This window comes from Danio rerio, chromosome 13 (genome assembly GCF_052040795.2).
Source record: "Danio rerio strain M-AB ecotype USA chromosome 13, GRCz13ab, whole genome shotgun sequence".
Taxonomy (NCBI): domain Eukaryota; kingdom Metazoa; phylum Chordata; class Actinopteri; order Cypriniformes; family Danionidae; genus Danio; species Danio rerio.
In genome coordinates, this window is record NC_141033.1 from 51,488,173 (window position 1) to 51,506,199 (window position 18,027).

An 18,027-nucleotide genomic window follows, 5' to 3' on the forward strand; every position below is an offset into this window, starting at 1 on the left:
CGATATACTGTAGCTCGCTCAAAAAACTGTGTTGCTTTCAACATCCATAACTGCAATCCGACTTAAACGTATGAACTAAAGACGATGATGTATTACTGCCGGAAGCCAAAAAACTAAAGTAAAAGTTTTTAAATTAAATAAATTATTAAATTATGCATTTTAGATAATACAATCACAATGCATTCTTATTATATTTAACATCTATTTTTACCATGTTTTTACTTTTTTAACTCAATTTTTATCAGAAATGAATTATGCATAACTGGCTCATACAATCCCCCTGTAAGTTTGTTTTGGATCGTCTACAGAACAAACCACTGTTATACAATGACTTGCCTAACTACCCTAACTTTACCCCAATTAAGCCTTTAAATGTCACTTTAAGCTGTTTAGAAGGGTCTTGAAGAATATCTAGTCTAATATTATTTACTGTCATCATGGCAAAGATTATTTGAAATGAGTTATTAAAACTATTATGCTTAGAAATGTGTTGATGAAATCTTCTCTCCATTAAACAGAAATTGGGGAATACAATGCACAAGTGGGCTAATAATACAGACTTGGACTGTATTTGACATACACGTTCAATTTTATTTCACACAAAGAAGTACATTACATGCAACATCTCAAAATATGGCAAAATGGATTTTTCATTTATTGTTTTTAATCATTGCAATAACAAACATGTGCATATCAAATATATTAGATAAAAGTAAATATGTTCATATAATGCCATGTATTAACAGACATATAAGATTATAGCTAATATATATGAACATACAGTTAAAGCTAGAATTATTAGCTCCCCTGTTTATTTTTCCCCAATGTCTGTTCAATGGAGAGGGTTTTTTTTCAGCACATTTCTAAACATACTAGTTTACTGTATGATTAATTTACTGTATACTGAGTTATTTTATCTTTGCCTTGATGACAGTAAATAATATTTTTCAAGACACTTCTATACAGCTTAAAGTGACATTTAAAGACTTAACTAGGTTAATTAGGGTAACTAGGCAGGTTAGGGTAATTAGGCAAGTTATTGTATATCGATGGTTTGTTCTGTAGACTATCGAAAAATGTATAGCTTAAAGGGGCTATTAATATTGACCTTAAAATGTTTTTTAAAAAAATTAAAAACTGCTTTTATTCTTGCAGAAATAAAACAAATAAGACTTTCTCCAGAAGAAAAAATATTATCAGACATACTGTGAAAATTTCCCTGCTCTGTTAAACATTATTTCGGAAATATTTAAAAAAGATAAAGTCCATAGGGGGGCTAATAATTCTGACCTCAACTGTATATAATTATATATAATTACAATGGTTGAAGAAGTTATGAAACAGACTAGAATATTTTGAAATATATATATATATATATATATATATATATATATATATATATATATATATATATATATATATATATATATATATTTAAAATCTCCCAATCATAAATGTAAAAAAGTAAATGTTATATTTGTAATTTGCATACATTTCCATAAATCAGCTTTTTATATGTGTGTGTTGCTGCAAACTGTGTGATATTTACTATTTCCACTTTTTATATCAGACTAATTATGCCACCATTTACTCACCCTCACACCCTCATACTCACCCTCAGCCATTGTCAACATTTTTGATGCGATTTTTAACTAAATATGAATATTTTCTGCTGCACTGTTAAAAAAATACTGTTTTTTAACTAATGTCTACTTTCAAGTTATAAACTTGCATTAAACTGACTAAATGGGGGGCGGGGGGTCTCTCTACACCACCACCAGTGTGCAGCATCCACTTGGATGATGCTATGGTAGCCATTTGGTGGAGTGGAGAGACAGTGATAGAGACAATTCAGTTTGATTTGAAGGTCATTTAGCCAAGACAACAGGGTTTTTTTTTTACGAGAAGTGCCACGGAATTTTCAATCGGGACCTTGGTTTAACGCCTCATCTGAAAAACGGCGCTCACTGACAGTATAGTGTCCCCTTCACTATACTGGGGCATTAGGACTTACACAGACCTCAGGTTGAGCGCCCCCTTGTGGCCTCACTAACACCACTTCCAGAAGCAACCTAGTTTTCCCATGTGGTCTCCCATCCAGATACTGACCAGGCTCAGCCCTGCTTAGCTTCAGTGAGTAACTGGTCTTGGGCTGCAGGGTGATATGGCTGTGTTGACTTAAAACAGCTTGTGTAACTCAAAAAATTAAGTTGTAACATGATTAACTTAGTTTATTACAATCAGTTGGCATTTATGTGTGGAGTTTGCATGTTCTCCCCGTGTTGGTGTGGGTTTCCGGATGCTCCGTTTTCCCCCACAGTCCAAACACATGCGCTATAGGGGAATTGGATGAACTAAACTGACCGTAGTGTATGAGTATGTGTGAATGTGAGAATGTATGGGTGTTTCCCATTACTGGGTTGCAGCTGAAAGGGCATCTGCTGTGTAAAACATATGCTGGAATAGTTGGCGGTTCATTCCGCTGTGGTGACCCTTGGTGAATAGGAGACTATATGCATTTTATTCTGTGTTTATGGTTTATCACAACTTGAATGCTGATAGGTTTCATCAAAAATGCAAACTTTTTGACCAAAAACAGAGAAAAAAATGTTTGTTTTTTAAGATATATAAAAATTCTAAATCTTGAAAAGAAAAGGAAAGAGAAGGGTTGTTTGTTTCAAATGACCCACATTTTTCTCTGTTTTTGGTCAGAAATGTTGTATATTATACAATATACACACCGTCCATAACCCTGCAGTGCATTGTGGGATCGATGAAGTGCACTTCAGAATGTCCACTATAGTTTCGGACACCACTACAGATGGATGCACCCTTAAATAGTCCACTATTTAAGGCAGGGGTGTCCAAATTTGGTCCCGGGGGGCAGGTGTCCTACAGATTTCAGCTTCAACTTGCCTCAAAACACCTGCATGGATGATTCAAGTACGCCTAGTAAGAGCTTGATTAGCTAGCCCAGGTGTGTCTGATTGGGGTTGGAACTAATCTTTAATCTAACCGAGTTTGGGCACCCCTGATTTAGGGTGTAGTGGGCGATTTGAGACACAGCCCTGCTCCATCATCACACCTGGAGCTCTGCAGTAATCCTTCATGATCTGCTTCAGGTGTGTTTAACTAAGATGGCAGAAAGTGCTTCAGAAACTGAGCTAAACAAAGACAGAGGAAAGCTGTTTGAGAACACGAGGGTGAGTAAATGAAACATCCCGGTTCATTCATGCATTAAGTTTCTCTTAAAGGGACAGTTCACCTTAAAATTTACTCCAAACTGTTTCTTTCTTCCGTTGAACACAATTGAAGATTTACTAGGGCAGGGGTGTCTAAACTCGGTCCTGGAGGGCTGGTGTCCTTCACATTTTAGTTTCAGCCCCAATTAAACACACCTGAGCCAGCTAATCAAGCTCTTTCTAGGTTACTAGAAACGTCCAGGCAGGTGTGTTGAAGCAAGTTGGAGCTAAACTCTCCAGGACACCGGCCCTCCAGGACCGAGTTTGGCAATAGTATCTGGATGCAGCCTTTATGATGCAAGCTGAGATTGCATCACTCAGCGATGCAATGTCAGACACAATGCACTCAAATGGAGCGAGTGACGTCACTGTAATGGGTGGGGTTAGGTGAGCCCATTAAAAAGCATTGGATGCAGCCCAGATTGCACTGCACCAGGTCTGCATCCAGACCCCTCTCGAGTTTGGACATCCCTGTAATAGGGGTAAAGCAGACATTGACTTCCAGTGTATTTCTTGTCCTGACTATGGATGTTTTGTTCCCCCAACATTCTTCAGAATATCTTCTTTTGTGTTCAGCAGAAGACAGACACTTGTAAACGTTTACAACCACTCGAGTGTGAGGAAATGCTCCTCTTTATGTGTACTGTCTCTTTAAGTCATGCTGAAATGTGCTTGTTTGGCTGATGTGTTGTAAGGTTTGCTGTGGATGTAATGATCAAACACTGCTTTATCAATCTACTGATGTGAGAATTTGTTATATCTTATGTCTTTATTATTATTCCAGCCTTATTCCATGTTTTTGCTTGATGTACGTTCTGCTTTTTGGCCTGGATTGCAATGTATTTTCATCTGTGTGTAGTCGTTGTTTAGTTTTCCTGAGGTTTTGGCACATATGTTATTGTTTTTCCTGCTTTGCGTTGTGTGTGTGGCCCAAAAATGAAAAATACTGTCTGTTTATTCTCATTGTTGACAGTATCTGATTTACTTTTGGGGTTAACTTTCCTTTTAACGTGCATTTCCAGACTAAACATTCGTGTATTTAATCTTTTTGTATGTAAGTCAATGCAGTGTGAATTTCAGAAGGATGTTTTGTCTGTATTATAAGGGATGTTTTGTGATTTTATGGTGACATGAATGTTTGACCTTTTTTACACCACTTTTTATGCATTGTTTTAGACGATTCACAATGGAAGACATTTGATATGTTCCTTTATTTTTAAAGTATTTTTAAGTTCTGTCGTTTTATAAAGATTACAGCAGTGTGAATGAGCACATACGGCGTTTGTGTTGTGTTGTTTGTACACTTTGCAGAGCAGAAATGCTGCACTGGCGATCTTCTTTTAAGTCATGGGATTTAAGGGTGTCCAAAATAATCTTGCAGAACTAATCTTGAATAATAGTTTACACACAACATTGTTTTTATATTAAATGTCATAAATGTATTTTATTGCCAATAGGAAAATGTTGATTTAAAAAAAAAGTGTGTGTCTAATATATATTCACTACGTCGCCATATACTGTATACATATATATATATATATATATATATATATATATATATATATATATATATATATAAGAAACATGAACTGAGGCGCAGTAGGTAGTGCTGTTGCCTCACAGCAAGAAGGTCGCTGGTTCGAACCTCAGCTCAGTACATGTTTCTCATATATATATATATATATATATATATATATATATATATATATATATATATATATATATATAAGGTGACGTAAAATTTATATAATTTATATATATAAATTTCCCAGAGGTGGGTTGCGGCTGGAAGGGTATTTGCTGCATAAAAACTTGCTAGATAAGTTGGCGGTTCACTCCGCTGTGGCGACCCCGGATTAATAAAAGGACTAAGCCGACAAGAAAATGAATGAATGTGTGTGTATATATATATATATATATATATATATATATATATATATATATATATATATATATATATATATATATATATATATATATATATATATATATATATATGTGTGTGTGTGTGTGTGTGTGTGTGTATATATATTACAATTTTATTTATTTATTTTTATTTATATTTATTTTGATATTTGTATTTATTATTTTCATTTTATTTATTTTATTTTATACTATATTTTTATATTTATTTTTATTTTCATTTATTTATTTTTATTATTCCTATTATTATTATTATTATTATTATTATTATTTATTATTATTATTCAAAAGTATAAATTTATTATTTCCAAAAATACAGAAAATAAAATATTCATTAATATTGTTTTACAGTGCAGTAGAGCAAAATTCTCTTTAAAGCAGATTTATATTCTCTTCTTCTGTGATTTATTATTTTTTATTTTTTGTGTCCAGCGGGAGGCATTTTAACGACCACAGATGAGTGTGTATTGTGAAAGTTCTTGAAACTTTTTTCAAAATTATTTGATTAAAAATCTGCTTTAAATGTAAAACTAAATAACCTGCTAATTACTCTCGACACATGAAAGTGTAAAGCCTGCAGCCCACAACACATGTGGAAAGTCACTGCGTATCATAACAAACCATTTACTATGAATTATATGTAATTTAGCTCACATGGATGAATATTGAATGTTGAATATTAATCTGATGATGTCATTACGCTGCTGTGCCGTCAGCCAGTCGTTGCATTGTTGATCATGATTCCGAGGATTGATAGATCCGTTATCTCAGAGATCTCAGATCAGTTCATCCAAACATTTTAATCTGATTCGCCAACTTGTTTAAAGAACCAAATTAGCCAGAGATCAGATATCAAGGTTAAAATGGAGGTCAGTTGACATTTCTGTGTGGAGTTTGCATGTTTTCTTTGTGTTGGTGTGGGTTTCCTGCTCCGGTTTCCCCCACAGTCCAAACATAAGCACTAAAATGGAATTAAATAAGCTAAAAGGAAAATGAATGAATCATTACATAGCCAAATATGTTTTTTTTTTCTTAGTGACATGCATAGATTAATTGTTCAGCACAAAACTAGCAATGTGAGCTAAGAAAATCAGTATGCTTAGTTTTGATTTCATGTTAAATATGATTTTGCATGTACGGGCGCTGAATGACACTATAATGTTTACACAGCTCACTGTTAGGGCCTGTTAAAAACCCCGTCCTTCTCTTTGCACATCTCGAGTGCCATAATGCATTCTAATCCGCCATTGACCATGTGCTGAAAGCCATTGTTGCAGCACTTTCTCCCCCTCCTGCACCACTCTGGCTTTTAAGCCGGGATTTAGCGCGGATCCTCCTTTTGTTTGGCGTCGTTTCGAGTGTCAAATGTACAGTCTCTGATTATCATTTCAACTGCAAATACTCCCCAATTATGTATGCACAGACTCTCCGACGGCTTAAAGGGATTGAAGAGGCGTCCGGCTTCCAGACATCAGCGCTTTTCATATGCAAAAAAACCCCTCAAGCTCCTTTAATGATTATTGTGGACGAGTTGATCTATATTCGCCTTATCAGCGCTTCTCAAATGCTCATCAGAGACTGTGGATCATTAAAACAGGACTCCACAAACAAACAGCTCATTTCTGGACTATGAGGAGATCATTAATTTATCCCATGACTGAAGGCATCATCACAGGCCTGAGAAACAAACACCTTTGACTCATTTCGCAAAGCATTTATAGCATAACAATTAACTATATTAACAAGAAAGCAGCAACTGAAGCTTAACAGAAGCAGCCCCCCCCCCCCATTATTTTTAATAATTTTATTTTAAAGAATTGTTATTTTAATAAATCAATATGATTTATTTTAATATATATTTTTATAAATTTGAAAAAATTACTTCTTGTTTTGTTTTATTCCTATTTTATTTATTATATTTATATTTTATTTTTTATTTCTATATTTTTATTATTGTTTTTGTTTATTATTATTAATAACATTTTTATATTTATTTTTATTTCATTTTTATTTAAATTTTTATTACATTTTTATTATTTATTTTGTATAATTTATTTTTATTTCATTTATTTTTTATTAATTTATTATTAATTTATTTTATTTTTATTTTTTATATTTTTATTTATTGTTTTTTAATATATTTTTATTATTGTTTTTGTTGTTGTTTATTATTATTATTAATATTATATATATATATATATATATATATATATATATATATATATATATATATATATATATTAACATGTAATATATATAACATATTTACATTTATTTAAAAAAAATTTATTTCATTTTTATTTAATTTTTTATTAAATTTTTTAATATTTATTTCATTTCATTTATTTTTATTTCATTTATTTTTAATTAATTTATTATTAATGAATTTTATTTTATCTTTTTACTCTTCTAAAAAAATAATGTATAGACATGTAAAAGTTTATATTAGAATGTTTGTGCCAATGTAAAAAATAACTGTATTTGTCCTGTATACTCTACAGATATGGACAGTCTAATGAATCATACGCTAAATATTTCACAATTATTTCTGGTTTTTAGTGAGGAAAGAAAGCTGTGCACATTTTTAAATATATATTTTTAAACGGATGTAAAATTTTTGCTTAATGACTTTCACAACATTTTAGTTTTTTTCTGTATTTTGATCAAATCCACGTTAGACAAAGATCATAAAATGAAGAGAATTTATTAGAATTTAACTGTGATGTCATTATGAATGGATTTAAAGGTATCAGCAGTTTCCTTGTTAAAATTACAGGTAAAAATTATATAGTAATTTTATATTATTCTTTACTCTGTTGATATAAAGTTCATATTGAAACTAGCATTTCAAAAATTGTATAAATATAAATGAAAAGCTTGCATTAAAAAAATGCATATCTCTTACTATATTTAGAGAAAATATTTGCAAACAATAGATTTTTACTAAAATACATTTTGTAATTTTTATATATACAGTTAAAATCGGAATTATTAGCCCCCTTTTGAATTTTTTTTCCATTTTTTTATTTATTTTTTTAATATTAACCAAATGATGTTTAACAGAGCAAGGAAATGTTCACAGTATGTCTGATAATATGTTTTCTTCTGGAGAAAGTCTTATTTGTTTTATTTCAGCTAGTTTTTATTTTTTTAAAAACAATTTTAAGGTCAAAATTATTAGCCCCTTTAAGCAAATTTTTTTAATAGTCTACGGAACAAACCACTGTTATACACAAACTTGACTGATTAACTTAGCTAAGCCATTAAATGTCACTTTAGGGTGAATACTAGTATCTTGAACAATATCTAGTCAAATATTATTTACTGTCATCATGGTAAAGATAAAATAAATCAGTTATTAGAAATGAGTTATTAAAACTATTATAAATGTGTTGAAGAAATCTGCTCTTCATTAAACAGAAATTGGAGGAAAAATAAACAGAGGGGCTAATAGTTCTGACTTCAGCTGTATATAATGGATTCAAAAGTACCAGTTTTCCTTTGAAAAAAAAAATGACACATTATATAGTAATTTTATATTACACTTTATTGATTAAATTCAGAAATGTTTACATTGAAGCATGTCTGAAGTTGTATGAATAAAAATAAAAAATCGTTTAATAAAAATAAACAAAAAATCTCCTACTGTGTTTACCAGAGATGGGTTGCGGCTGTAAGGGCATCCGTTGCGTAAAAAAAAACTTGCTGGATAAGTTGACGGTTCATTCCTCTGTGGCGACTCCGGATTAATAAAGGGACTAAGCCGAAAAGAAAATTAATGAATGAATCTCCTACTGTCTTCACTATATTGAGGAAATATTTGCAAATATTAATTCATTCATTTTCTTGTCGGCTTAGTCCCTTTATTAATTCGGTGTCGTCACAGCTAATGAACCGCCAACTTATTCAGCAAGTTTTTACGCAGCGGATGCCCTTCCAGCTGCAACCCATCTCTGGGAAACATCCACGCACACTCATTCACACACACACTCATACACTACGGGCAATTTAGCCTACCCAATTCACCTGTACCGCATATCTTTGGACTGTGGGGGAAACCGGAGCACCCGGAGGAAACCCACGCGAATGCAGGGAGAACATGCAAACTCCACACAGAAACGCCAACTGAGCCAAGGTTCGAACCAGTGACCCAGTGACCTTCTTGCTGTGAGGCAACAGCACTACCTACTGCGCCACCGCCTCACCTATTTGCAAATATATTCCATATAACCTTAAATTTCCTATATACAGTATGTATACATCACACACACACACACAATTCAAAACTACTAAAGTGCCAATAAAAGTCACTTTGTTGATCTTCATAGTTGAATTTTCAGCATTTAAAAGTCAAATGAGCAGAGATCAAGGTCTAATAATGTCATATATAATCATTAATAAAGAGAAAACCCCCAGAAATCACAATATGCAGACTCATTTTTTTACATTTTTTTCAGTGTATATGAGCTGCTCTACATTGAATTTTATTTCTCTAATGGAATTTTAGCAGTCAGTGGTTAGCACTGTGGCCTCACAGCGAGTAGGTTGCTGGTTCAAGTCCCAGCTGGGTCAGTTGGCATTTCTGTATGGAGTTTGCATGTCCTCCTCGTGTTGGTGTGGGTCTCCTCCGGGTGCTCCAGTTTCCCTCACAGTCCAAACACATGGGCTATAGCAGAATTGGGTAAACTAAATTGGCAGTAGTGTGTGTTTGATTTTGTGTGGGTGTTTCCCCATACTGGATTGCAGCTGGAAAGGCATCCACTATGTAAAACATATGCTGGATAAGTTGGTGGTTCATTCTTTAAGAGAAGCATCCGAAACAAAGCTGACATTTAAATGACATCCAAAAGTCTTTCCTGGAGTCTCTTTCTGGCGGCGGCTGTCACTTTTCCTCCATGATGGTGATTAATGAGTGGAGTGTGTTAAAAAGAGCATTGATCACCAGCCACCGCTCAATTATCCTGATGAAAGTCAACAGTCGGGGTCTTTCTCTGTGGCATCAGATCGACTGAACTGGCCGGTATGGGGTCAGCGACAGGGCAGAGGGTCATGAGTGACATCACTGCACGTGTCACAGAGGTCATGACCCCTTTCTGGGCCACTGTCAACATTCGGCCCCACCACAGGTCACAATCACTTCATTTATAAACATGGTCTATCGTATGGTGCAAAAGCACTACAATATTCATATAAATCACCATGGCATTTTTCATGCCATATTTCTGCTGTTTATTGATTTGGACAAACGAATTTGTCCTAATGTGAACGAGCTCAGTTTTGTTTTTTTGTTGGAGAGCGGGCTGAAAGTTTGACCTTGTGTCATGGGAAACTCTCTGTAAATGTGTCCCCGAGGGCCATTTCTGACCATCTCTCTTGTTATTGTCATATTTGCCCGAAGCCTGAGGGGTCACAATGTCTCTCTCTCTCTCTCTCTCTCTCTCTCTCTCTCTCTCTCATTTCACATTTCAGGCGCTTTATTGGCATGACAAGTAACTGTACATTCGTATTGCCAAAGCAGTGCAGCGTCGCTGCGTACAGACAAGACAGTGCAAAAAGGGCAGTAGTGCAAACAAATATGAACATAAAATATAGAAATAAAGAAAAGAAGATAAAAAATAAAAATAGATTAAGAAAAATAAGCATATATCAGTAAAACTAAAAGGATTAATACAAATAAAAATAGATTAATGGTAATTTGTAAAACAGGGTAAACGTGATGACAATAATTTCAAAAGTAAATCCACAAGTAAAGAGTTCCAGTGTTGTGTGTTGGAGACAGTGGAGGTCTCTCTCTCTCTCTCTCTCTCTCTCTCTCTCTCTCCAGAAATATTCCAGCATCAGTAGAATTTAATATGCAGCATTTTAACAATTTCACGTTCATGCATCAGGCAGAAATGTGACTTAATTGAAGGCATTCATTTAATCACTTCATGCATTTGCTGAGATTTAAATCTATGATTTGTGTCACGATCTAGTCTAGCCTGAATTTATTCATACCCCTGGCAAATTCTGTCTTGGCGTTACTTTTATTCATCCAGCAAGTTTGATTTTTTTTTATTACTGGAAATGACAACAATTCTAATTGCAATAGACCTTTTTCTTGGAACGCAAAATTACCCACGATGCTTTGCGTGTATGCGCAAGGAGAATGTGAAGAACTTCCGGTCGGCAGCTGATGCGTGTAAACAGTCACATTTGGACAGCTTTGAAACGATAGTTTTATTCTATTTTACCTGCTTTTATCCTCTTTGAACTAATACTGTTGTCCATCAGCAGCATCTCCTGGACTGATCATTTAAAGAAATGCGATCTAATAGGATGGAAAACAGCTGCTGTGAGGCGTTTTCCCCTCGTTGTCAGACGGCATCTTCTGCAGTTTAAATGAAGCCTCGTCATCGCTAAAGTCAACATTTTCTCTCTATTTCAAATATATAACCAGCCCAAACTAATGTCATTCACCAAAATGTTGGACACACACACGTAGCCTGTACTGTGCCACTGACACACTGATTTAATAACTGTGACAAAGGGAAAATATAGGCTAGTGTCATTTCCAAATGACAGAAAAACACAAACCGTGGTGAAAACAACACACGAAATAAAACACAAACGGCTCGCGATTAGAATGAACAGCAAATCAGCCAGCAGAGGATCAATAACAGACTTTTATTGCTCATTTTTGTAAATTGCTCGACTTTCATACCTGTTAAGTTTCATGCCAGTACTCTGGTTTGCTCTCTTTCTCTCTCTCTCTCTCTCTCTCTCTCTCTCTTTCTGTGTGTGCACTGTATTTCGGACGGCAACACGTGAACTAGGAGAACGTTTTTCTCGTATTTCTGACGTGCTTGAACCACATGTGACAGATTAAAACGGCTTTAACAGACACATTTCTAAGTTGTGTGTCACAAAAACACTCCGTTATCCATTAAAAACGTCATTGAAACCCATTTTTTCGGAGCGCAAATTACCAGTTGTACACGCTGTAAACTGAAGTTTATTGCATTCTACCGGAAGACGCTGGTCGCTATGGCGCCCCCATGCAGCAGCCATGAAAAAGGTCTATAAGTGAAGTTTATTTATAAACAAATTTCGAGAGGATCACGTGCTTATGATTGTTCACAGCTGTTCCAACTTTAGCTAATGACTGATTATCCTATCAGAGGATCCTTAACTCACTGTAAATAACCAGACTTTTCTCATCTCAATATCTTCGTCTTGAAGAAACCACCCCCCCCATCCAACCCTACTTTCTCTCCTTTCAAATTGGCGACACGGTGGGCAGTGATTAGCGCTGTTGCCTCATAGCAAGAATACCCCTGGTTTAATTCCCTTTCAAACCAGGCGACATTTCTGTGCAGAGTTTTGCTCTTTTTTTTTTTTTTTTTTTTTCCCTGTGATCACATGGGTTTTTCCCCGGGTCCTCCGGTTTATTCCCACAGTTCAAAAACAAGCATGTCAAAATGTCAAACTTGCATATTGCATCTTTTAAATACATTTCTAATTGCAATAATTTGCAGGTAATTAAATATGCAAAAAAAAAAAAAAAATATATATATATATATATATATATATATATATATATATATATATATATATATATATATATATATGATATAAATATGAATCTAAGCAGTCTTGACTTTAAAATTGTAATCAATTAATTAATTAATATATGTTTATTATTTATATATTTGATTTATTTATATGAATTAATTTAAAGCTTTGTAATGTTATATGTATTCATGTAATGTAAATGTGCTGATTATTATTATTTATTTATTTATTTATTTGCATTATTAAAAAGCTTTAAAATCATGTGTCATTACCTCCTAACTCTGTTCCAGTCTTTTGACTAAAATATTGTGCTGTCTTTTCTGCATTTACTAATTCAGCATTTAATGCTATAATATATGCCGGCGTCGCTCTCTTTATCCTGTGAACGCTGCTTTTGTCCGCTCTGCATCTTCTCGGCGTTAATTGGAAGCACGCCTGTCTGTTATAATTCATCTCAGTGCATGAGGAAGCTTGTTGTACACTGTACGATATTAAAAAGGTGTGGACAAAAGAGCCGTCGCCCCGCGGTGATCTTCCAGACTGTATAAACCCGCAGGCCTCACTTATGCACATTCAGCGTCTGCCCTTCATCAATGCATATCAGCAATATGGAAATCAAAGCTGTCCAAACATGCTTATTCTGAAAGGCTTTGTGTCGATGGCTTGGTCAGTGAGTGAACACACACACACACACACACATTTTCACCATCTGTAAGTGTTGGCAGAGGATAGAGGAGCTCTTATGGCAGACGTTTGTTTTATGAGCAACCCTCTTGTGCAAGTTCAGATAAAGCAGACTTCTGGAAATTGCTTGTGTGTGAGGCTGAACTGGTGTTTATTGTGCACAGGGGATGCAACGAAAGCAATTTTAGAGGAAAACTAATAAAAAAACAGGATGCAAACTTGTTAGTTTTAATGACGCGATGGTGTGAAATGCTCTTAGTCCAATCAATAGTCGATGTTTATGCACTAATGTTTCAATACTTGCCTCAAGTATAATGCAATTACTTTCCTAAGCAATCCATTAAACAGACGAGAAATACTTCCCAGTAGCCTATTGGAGAAACACATTCTAGAATGTGTAAGGTCCACCCAGTTGGCCCAATGCCGGTGTCCACTGGTGGATGAAGGTTTAATGCCTGTTCGGTCTTTCCAGTGCACAATGTTGATTTATATTAAACTTAGCTCATATCTGACTCCAATTTTAATATGAGGTGGTTTAGAATATTAATATATTTATCCTCGTTTTATCTGACTCCAATCATAAAACATTAAGAAGATTATATCAATATGTAATTTAGATAAATGTTTGAACCTTTTGTCTTCACTAGTAACTATTACATCCGTTCATTCGGGTGCTCATGTCGCTCAGAGAAATCGCCTCGGCCGAAGGCGTCCCTCACGGTCACACTCCGGTCAGTCTTGAATATTAAACAGAGGTAAATTGACTAAAGCAGGTCGCACACCAGAAGCGACGCTCGGCGGCGCGCCACGCAGCGCCATGTATTTTAGAATTCTAATCATAAGTTTCTATCAGGATACACACACCGGCGCCGCAAGTCGGCGGCTGTCGGCGGCGCCCGGCGACGGCTCAGGACGCAGTTCATTTTTCAGCCGCGCCACAGAGCGCCATCTGATTAGTTTCATGTTAAATATCATTCGAATGTGCGCGTCTGGTGTGCGATACTTTAATCTGTCATGTACGCGCCGTGTCGCGGCGCCGAGCAGCGCTTCTGGTGTGCGACCTGCTTAATACTTTAGATGGCCGCTACCAGCGCGCTCGTTCTAAAATACTTTAGTTAGTCCCGCTTAGATGTACACCTTGGAGTTAAGACAATCATCATTTCTAATTAGAGGTTAGGGCATTAATATAAATGTACCCGACTACTGGACTCTATAGTAACTTTGGTTTTCACCAAGCCCATGGTTTCCCATATGAACTTAATTTAGAATAATATTACCTTCAAACAAAGGTCGGGTACCCAATCTAGGTTAGTCGTGCAACACCTTGTTGACCTAGACTGAAGTTATCGCCCTTTCCACCTAAGTACACCTAAAATGAATCAATATCAAGAGTCAGACGGATCCCTAAAACACAATTAGTGTGCCCAATGCTCCATCTCAATTGGATTTTAGTCCGTCTACTAACCTGACGCAAGACGTGCGGAAACAAGGATACAGCGTAATCTACTTGAATTAATAATTACAGAGTGAGCAAAATATGGTCAAACATTACAATTTATTAGTCAGGTAAATGTATTATGCCAATTCAATCAGTCAATTCATAAATGATCAATACAAAACATCAAATTATCAAAGATAAATCCAAGATGAAAAAGATGCATACCTGACTTCTCAAATATACATAACTAGGAGCAGACTCCATGTTATGGGCTGATCTGGGTAAGCAGAATCGCCCTGAGTCTTTCTCAAACTTTACCTTAAATAATCCTCAAGGAAGGGGGTGTGTGTGTATAACAAAAGGAAAAAGTCACACCCTTCACAGTGGTTCAAAAGATGCCTGAAGTTATATATTTATTGTGTTGATTATGTCTGTTTCTGAGAGAATGAGACCATTGTACCAATCGCACTGAGACATTTCAAATGATATCAAACATGATAGTTAAAGTCAGTTTGGTTAATCTAGAACATTCAAACATTGAAATGACCATATGTGTGAGTTGGGGGGATGAAGCTGAGTTTCAGCATACTCAGATGCAAATGCAGCAGGAACTGGTTTTTCCCGCATTCCCCCCTGGTGGGTTGTGGAGTCCATTGGCCCTGTTTTCAGCTCATGTTTTGAATTGTCAAAGACATCAAAAATATTTGTAATATTTCAATTCTTACAAATGCCATGGTGGAGAATTGAATTATTGTGTTTTGAGCTAATGGGAAACATCCTGGCAAGTGCTTAGCAACACCCTGGCAACCATGCAAATTTTAAAGAGCCCCTATTTTGCATTATAAGTGATCATATCTTGGTTTTATTCAGGCTATCGCTTAGTCCTTCAGGCTTATACAACAGTGCTCTGCTTAGGAACTGTATCCCAATACCCTGGCGACGAGCCAAAATCCTAGCTATAAGATAACAACATGTTAATGTAGCAGAGGCCAGCTAGTAAGTGCTGTGCAGGTAATCGTCACCCCTCTGACCTCTAAAGGTGCTCTAGCGACAGTTGCTAGAGGCCATGGTCTTTAGCCTCCTTGTTATAGCAACCGACTCCCATGCGGAAAGTCGCCGGTTTGATCCCAGCTCGGAACGGATTGGGTGGCGTAGAAATGTCGGGGTTACATTGGTGCCGTGACCCGGATTGGAGTGAGGTTTAGGGCGGTGAGTGTAGCAGAGGCCAGCTAGTAAGTGCTGTGCAGGTAAACCTCACTCCTCTGACCTCTAAAGGTGCTCTAGCCACAGACGCTAGAGGCCATGGTCTTTAGCCTCCTTGTTAGAGCAACTACTAGAGACTGCCATGTGGAAGGGTCGCCGGTTCGATGTCAGCTCGGAGCGGGTTGGGTGGCGTAGGACCGGGGGGGTTACCTGACTGGTCATCAGAATGTCTTAGCCATCAAGCAAATCATAAGATTTTCAGAGTTTTCCTGAGATTTGTTCACACTGCATATCAGAACAGCATTTACTTATCTAATAATGCATTTCATAAATTGATATAAAAATGACTCGACACAGTGACGTAAATGCATATTTGATGCAAATAATAGCCATATTATTGCATTAGAGCTTAAATGAACATTATAATGCAAAACAACATTACGCACCCATTTTAACACAGTTGTTCTGTATCAGTTGAATCATATAAATAACCCAATAAAGGTAAAAAAAAAAATCAATCCTATTTATTTATTTATTTTAGTTGTTTTAATTTTATTTATTTTAGATCTTTTTTTATTTATGTATTTTTTTATTATTCTTTTTCTTAATTTCTTTTTAAATTTTTATATTGTTTGCTTATTTATTTTATTTTTTGTTTTTATTTTTAATTTGATTTATTTTTGTTTATTTTAAATATTTTTTATTGTTGTTTTTTATTTGTTTTATTTATTTCATTTCCATTTATTTGTTGTTTTTATTTAAAAATATTTTTTGTTTTTATTTATTTATTTAAATTTTATTATTTGTTTTTTTTGTTGCTATTATTTTTGTCTATTTTTTTTTGTTATTTTTACTTTTATATTTTAAATGTTTTTAATTGTTGCTTAATTTATTTTTATTTATTTTATTATTATTTTACTTTCTATTATATAAATATCTCAGTGTTATTTATTTATTTTTTAGAGTGTAGTATCTACCAAAACAACTTTCCACAACACCACAGTATAACAATGATTAAGTTTATTGAAAATATAGTATGCTTCTACTTAACTGAAAGCAAATGTAAATGTCCCTTCATGTGAAGCACATTTCTTTATTCATGGTTAAATTTGTTTTCCCAAGGCACTTGTCATCCACTGGTTGATTCTGCGAGATGACATGAGGTCAGCTAAAAGGATGAATCTTGGAACTGAACTGCATCTACTGTAGGGTCAGTGGTGTCTGCTAGAGATACAGGACAGAAGTTGGCACGGCACCCATCAGCGCTGTTATATAATCCATCTGTTCTGCCACTGCGGGCGATTGGCAGCGCCTTTAAGAGAGCAGCAATGAGGTGACCCTAACCAGTCATCTGATGGACACTTTACCCAAAATCCCCTTCTCAATCTGTCTGGCCCTCTGCCGCCCTTCAAATGACCTGGAACACACACACACACACACACACACACACAGTGATTCAGCAATGATAACACTTTACTTGAAGGGGTGTTCATAAGCCTGTCATTAAACCTTTATAATCATGACCTGAGACATGTCATGAATGAGATTTTATGCATGCTTAAGACTGTAAACTGTAATGTTATGTCATTTTAAATGCGAAGATGACATTGTTAGTTATGACAACTTGACAAATAAACTCACCGGCCACTTTATTAGGTACACCTTACTAGTACTGGGTTGGACCTCCTTTTGCCTTCAGAACTGCCTTAATCCTTTGTGGCATAGATTCAACAAGGTACTGGAAGTATTCCTCAGAGATTCAGCTCCATATTGACATGATGGCATCACACAGTTGCTGCAGATTTGTCAGATGCACATCCATGATGCCAATCTCCCTTTCCACCACATCCTTAAGGTGCTCTACTGGATTCAGTTCTGGTGACTGTGGAGGCCATTTGAGTACAGTGCACTCATCGTCATGTTCAAGAAACCAGTCTGAGATGATTCACGCTTTATGACATGGTGCGTTATCCTGCTGGAAGT

At 35.3% G+C, this 18,027-nt stretch overlaps 1 protein-coding gene and 1 long non-coding RNA gene across 7 annotated transcripts in view; both read left to right on the forward strand.

The window, feature by feature from the left end:
- mymx (myomixer) overlaps nt 1–4,514 on the forward strand; it is a 111,112-nt gene extending 106,598 nt beyond the window's left edge. For 3 of the 6 annotated variants that reach the window (XM_087279775.1, XM_087279778.1, XM_087279779.1), the window contains one exon: nt 3,499–4,514. In XM_087279775.1, the coding sequence (XP_087135901.1) occupies nt 3,499–3,548 (50 nt within the window). In that variant the 3' untranslated portion in view covers nt 3,549–4,514. Of the gene's footprint in view, nt 1–2,466 lie in introns of all 6 variants that reach the window. The other 3 variants (XM_087279774.1, XM_087279776.1, XM_087279777.1) reach the window with 1 other exon arrangement.
- LOC147841212 (uncharacterized) overlaps nt 1–18,027 on the forward strand; it is a 1,204,737-nt gene that overhangs the window by 312,227 nt on the left and 874,483 nt on the right. The gene's annotated exons all lie outside the window — the stretch shown is intronic.